General features: G+C 53.4%; 1 protein-coding gene across 2 annotated transcripts; it reads left to right on the top strand.

Moving 5' to 3' along the window:
- The first annotated feature begins 779 nt into the window (after nt 1-779).
- On the top strand, nt 780-5,348 carry TOR2A (torsin family 2 member A). Of its 2 annotated transcripts, XM_030233658.2 has the most exons (4): nt 1,030-1,509; nt 2,601-2,776; nt 3,125-3,252; nt 3,788-5,348. In XM_030233658.2, exons 1-4 carry the CDS (start codon nt 1,303-1,305, stop codon nt 4,030-4,032), a joined length of 756 nt encoding a protein of 251 aa, XP_030089518.1. In that variant the 5' UTR covers nt 1,030-1,302; the 3' UTR covers nt 4,033-5,348. The 2 variants fall into 2 exon arrangements, with proteins under 2 accessions (XP_050837070.1, XP_030089518.1); XM_050981113.1 differs by lacking the exons at nt 3,125-3,252; nt 3,788-5,348 and adding an exon at nt 780-966 and having other exon boundaries at nt 1,244-1,509; nt 2,601-2,780.
- The last annotated feature ends 10 nt before the right edge of the window (nt 5,349-5,358 follow it).

Below are 5,358 nucleotides of genomic sequence, written 5' to 3'. Positions count from 1 at the left end.
CCTCCCTGTCCTGTGGGTGTCCTTTAAAGGAGCCCCCCTGGGGGAGCAGAGCATGGGAAGGGCTGATGGGGGGAATCACCATGCTGAACCTGGCTCAAGACCCCATGGTGGCCCAATGACAGCCCTTCTGAGGAGGGCTGTGTGGTGTCACAGAATGGTTCAGGTTGGAAGGGACCAAAGTAGGTCATCTGGTCCCACCTCCCCGTGGACTCCATGTCCTCTCTGGACAATCTGTTCTGGTGCATGGTCACTGCACTGTAAAGAAGTTTTAACTTGTGTTCAGGTGGAACTTCCTGGGCATCAAGTTCTACCCATTGCCTTATCTATCTCTATATATATATATATATATATCAGCAGATATGCAGGATCACCTCCCTGATCTGCTGGCAATACTCTTCCTAATCCACCGCAGGATCCCACTGGCCTTGTTGGCCCTCAGGGCCCACTGCTGGCTCTCAGACACTTGCTGTCCACCAGGACGCCCAGTCCTTTTCTGCAGAGCTGCTTTCCGTGTCAGCCCCCAACCAGTACCGGTGTTCGTGGCTGTTCCTCCCCAGGTGCAGGACTCTGCATTTGTTGAATTTCAGGAGGTGGTTCTCTGCGAGAGGGTCGCAGGTCCCCCAAGCACGAGGGGACGGGGGGACAGGGGGCACAGTGACCCAGCCCAGGTGGGAGGCGGGGCGATACGGGCCAGGCCCCGCCTCCTTGGCACATGACCACGCCTCTTTCCTATAGCTGGGTCTTTCTGGTCCCGCCTCCGCGCGGGGCACGATGGGAGTTGTAGTGCGGGCGGTGCGGAAGCCGCGGCCGCCATGGCCCCCGGAGCGGCCCCAGCCCCGGTCCCGCTCCCCGTGCTGCTGGTGCTGATGGCGGCCGCCGCCCGCCCCGCCGCCGCCTGGGACCTGTGGGCGCTGCGCTGCGGCTTCTCGGCGGACTGCGAGTGCGGCTTCGCGCCCGACCTGCGCGGTCAGCGGGAGCGGCCGGCCGGGAAGGGGGTCTGGGGGCAGGGGGACCCTCAGGGGCGGGGGGCGTGCAGCCGCCGAGGCCGGGAGGCAGCAGGCGAGGGGGTCCCGGGAGCCAGCGAGGGTCTCCAGGAGAGCCTGCCCGGGGGCGTCCCTTGGAGCGGGGTCTCTCGGCCATGCGGTAGCCGGGGATGACGGGGCCCAGTGGGGCGGCCCCCAGGGACGGGGCAGGGAGCGATGACAACCCGCGTTCTCCAAGTCCTGGTTTCACTTCCTTTCAGGTCTGGAGTTCGACTTGGCCACGAATCTGGTGGGGCAGCCCCTGGTGAGGCAGCAGGTGATGAAGGGGCTGAGGGAATTCCTGGAGAACTCGAATCCAGTGAAACCCCTCGTGATGTCCTTCCACGGCTCCACAGGAACAGGCAAAACCTACGTGAGCTCCATGCTCATCCGCTACCTCTTCCAGAGGGGGCTCCAGAGCTCCTATGTTCACCACTTCTCCCCCATAGTGCATTTCCCCCACGCTGAGCAGATAGAGCAGTACAAGGTAAGGGATACCGCTCAGCAGTGCCACTTCACTGGGGGGTTTTGGCTGTGTCTGGGTTGATCCTCAGTACATATGCATTCAAGCTGTTTCCTGAAGTGCAGTAGGAATAAAAGCTCTTTGTTTTACCCTCTCAGACAAACATAGCTGAGAGAGTGGCTCCATACACTGGCTGAAGAATGCACTAGTAACTGCAATATACTCAGTTATTACTTTCGTCCTCTCCACAGTAGTCCCTGCCCTGATCATGTTCTCATTCTTAAATATTTACACAGCTCTTTGAACACACAAACAAAAGTGCTTGGCTTAGATGAAAGGCACTAAAATTTTCCCATTGCTTTCCAAACAGCCTGATGGCTGTAAAAACCTGCATATCACTAGACTTGTAATCCCCTCCTCACAGAGCACAGAGCTCCCTAACAGCAGCTCCAGACTCTCCATGGTGCCATTCTGTCTCTTAGAGCTGAGAAAAGAGAGAAATCAAAATGCCAGATTTTCAGCAGAGTGGGAATTCAGCACACCTGGACCTTTAGTTTCTGGACGTTTGGAGAAGTTATTTGTTGTATTGTGTCCTTAGAGGAAATGCTTTTAGAAAAGTAAATCCCTTCCTGGCTGAAGTGCTTCAGTTAGGAGTTTCACATGCCCCCAGGCAATGTGAGTGGTTTTGTGTAGGCTAGGAAGTACCTTCAGCCATGATAAAGAGCTGTTCTGGGTCAGTGCAGGCACATGTTTCTGCATCAGAGCAGGAGCTGGCAAGAAGCTGGGAACTGTGTAGATATAACAGGGAATGAGAAGAATGTGGGGACCTGTAGGAGTCTGAATCTCCAGCTTTAGTGTGCTGCCTCCTCCTTTAAATCTGTATAAAAAGACCTACAATGGTTAAAAAAAGCTGATTAACAGCCACTGTGTGAAACCCACAATAAAGGGGCCTCCCCAGCACTGGGTCTTTCAGCTCCATGTGTGTGGTGCTGTGCAGAGAAACGCTGCTCTCAGCACCTTTGGCTGTGCTTGAGCTCCTGCCTCAGCCTTTACTCTGGGATGTTTGAGCCTTCCTTGCCATCTCACTGCCTTACACTTGGTGGGGTTTTTCCTAGGAAAGCCTGAAGCGCTGGATCCAAGGGAACCTGACCAACTGTGGACGCTCAGCGTTTCTCTTTGATGAGATGGACAAGATGCACCCAGGCCTGATTGATGTGATCATCCCGTTCCTGGGGCCCTCGTGGGTTGTGTATGGGACCAACTACCGCAAAGCCATCTTCATCTTCATCAGGTGAGAGAGGCCTCTCCATGGGGAGGCCACGGAGGCCTCTTCCAGCTCACTGCTGCTTGTTTGGGCAGAGGTCATACCTACCTCAGTGCACACACTTGTTTTACTTTTCCTTCTCCAAGTCTTGAGCCTCTACAAATGCCAAGGGATGCAATCTCACTGTGAACAGACAGATCTGGAGAGTGTGAAAAAGCCTCCTCTGCATGTTATTTGGCTGCCTCTACAGAAGTTATTTTGGGACAGGCAGCTGGGAGCTGCTGGCTTGCACTCTGCAGGCTGGTGGGTGTTAGTTGCCACCTGAGACACCATTTTCCTGGCTACACAGTGGATAAGGCTCTCATTCTTGTGCAGCAATGCAGGAGGGGAGCAGATCAACAACGTGACATTGGCTCTGTGGTATGCCCGCAAGGACCGGGAGGAGATCAGCTTGCAGGACCTGGAGCCAGCCATCTCCAAGGCCGTGTTTGAAAACCCTGAGAGTGAGTCCATGGAGCTCAGCTCCTCCTGTAGCCCCACAGCCCAGCACAGGCAGCCAGGCTTGCTCTAGGAAGCCACCCACACCACCTGCTACCACCAGGCAACCAGAAAGGGACAGGGGGGTTTTGAGGGATTGGGACTGTGAGCCCCTTTAGGTTTCCTTCCTTCTGAGCCAGCAGACCTGTTGCCATATTTAGCAAAGTTCTTGGGAGACAAGGTGTGTTTGCAGCTGGGGGCTGGCAGACAGCACAGCACACTTGCCAGAACAGCACTGAGCTATATCGATCCTCACTGCCTGCCTGCATCTCCTTGCCTTGCCCTTAGCACAGGGAGCAGAGCTTAAATTCTGACAAGCTAAATCCCCCCATTTCTCTGGGGAGAAAGTCTGTTTGGGGGGTAGGTGACAACTGGTGGGTTCAAAACCAGCAACATCTCTCTTCAGCAGAGTATTTTGGCTTCCCACAAAGCAGCTCTTTAAATTGCAGGGACTGCAGAGCCTCTCTGAAGGTAAAACCTTCTCTCCCTTTCCTTGTGCAGGTGGCTTCTGGAAATCTGGGATCATTAATGAACATCTGATTGATTTTGTTGTGCCTTTCCTCCCACTGAAACAACACCATGTGAAGCAGTGTGTTGTCAGTGAGCTCATCCAGCAAGGCCTCGAGGTACGCCCGGATGTCGTCCAGGAAGTGGCTGACAGCATCCCCTACTTCCCAGAAGAAGAGAAATTATTCTCATCAACAGGCTGCAAAACAGTGGCCTCTCGCATCAGTTTTTTCTTCTAGTCACTGGCAAGGGCCTCTCTCAGATCCATAGTGCTAGAAAGCATCCAGGGCTGGTGGGATGTGCAGTGGGAATGGTGCGTCACTCCCCACAGCACAAGTGCTCTCCTGAACTCTCTCCAGCTCCATGGAGTCCACTGCAGGATGCAGCTGCAGGACCAGGTGCAAATTATGTAATTTAAAGCACTTTACTGATTGACTCTTGGCCAGGTAAAGGTGGATCCACCACCTGAGACGTGTGATGACATGGGGAAAATGCTGAGAGGGTCTACAGTGTCAGGGAGGTTCTCACCCTGTCAACAGCACCCCTTCACAGCTCTCCCCACTTCTGGCAGCTGTTGATACCCAATACGTTAAGATTCTGAGCCCACAGAAGAATATTTCTTCCTTACAGCATTTTAACAGTTTTTAAAAAACCTTTTTAAGCATAGCTGTGCCTCAGCTCCTTGGCACAACATACTGGTGCTGACTCCTGTGAACACCTCAACATGGCAACCAAGTTTTCTTTTCAAGGAAGTTTTAGAGCCACCCACATTCCAGTTTCCTTGCACTGTGAATAGGTGCTTGGCAGCTTCAACATCAAGGGAGGGGGGGTCATGTGGGAGAGGGGAATGCCTGATCTGCCATGAGCCAAGTTCTCCTACTACCCCTTCACCCATCTTTCCCCAAAGGGCCAAAGATTTCCCTGTAGCAAACCAGAAAAACATCAACAAAAGACTTCTTGCTTGTTTTACCAGCCGTGAAGAATCTCATCCTACCTCCAGGGAAGCCCACAGTGCTGCTAACGGTTTTGAAAATTCCTTTTATTCGGTGATGGTTTCTACAGCAGGGTTGGTGCTATGAGCTGTGGAGCTTCTTGTACATCCTTCTGCTGGTCAGACCTTGCAGGCTTTGGCTGGGCCAGCAGCCGTTCAGCTTCTGGGGAGTGTCACAGTGAGGGACCTGGGGACAAGTTAGACAAGATTGGTGCTCCAGACTGCCAAGCCTGGGATGCACAGCCTGGCTTTGCCCTGATTTTAAAATCCTCTATGCTGTTATGGAATAAGAGGTCAGGGGAAGCAGAGTAATTTGCTCGCCAGGAACAACCTGCTCAAGGGATGGGTGTAAGGACACTTGGCAAAGCTTCCAAAGCTCTGTTCCCTGTATGGAAATGAGTTGCCAGTGCTTGGGACCATTCCAGCTCCAGGCCCTGGGCTTTGGGGGTTTTAGACACCACCCAAAGGCTGCCCAAGAGCTGGCCCAAAGACAGAGGCAAAAATTCTGCCCCTTGCAAATATATGAATTTCTAATTTTAAAATAAATCTTCTAAGAATGAAACAGTTGAGGCGT

Source organism: Serinus canaria, chromosome 17 (genome assembly GCF_022539315.1).
Source record: "Serinus canaria isolate serCan28SL12 chromosome 17, serCan2020, whole genome shotgun sequence".
NCBI lineage: Eukaryota > Metazoa > Chordata > Aves > Passeriformes > Fringillidae > Serinus > Serinus canaria.
The sequence above is the reverse complement of the archived record's forward strand: the minus strand, read 5'-3'. Positions and strand labels throughout refer to the sequence as shown.

What these genes read in the sequence shown, in the direction of transcription:
- TOR2A (XM_030233658.2), top strand. Translation starts at nt 1,303, where the DNA reads ATGAAGGGGCTGAGGGAATTCCTGGAGAACTCGAATCCAGTGAAACCC. An exon ending in AGCAGATAGAGCAGTACAAG is followed by an intron (nt 1,510 to 2,600) that starts GTAAGGGATACC and finishes GGTTTTTCCTAG; the next exon opens with GAAAGCCTGAAGCGCTGGAT. An exon ending in GCCATCTTCATCTTCATCAG is followed by an intron (nt 2,777 to 3,124) that starts GTGAGAGAGGCC and finishes ATTCTTGTGCAG; the next exon opens with CAATGCAGGAGGGGAGCAGA.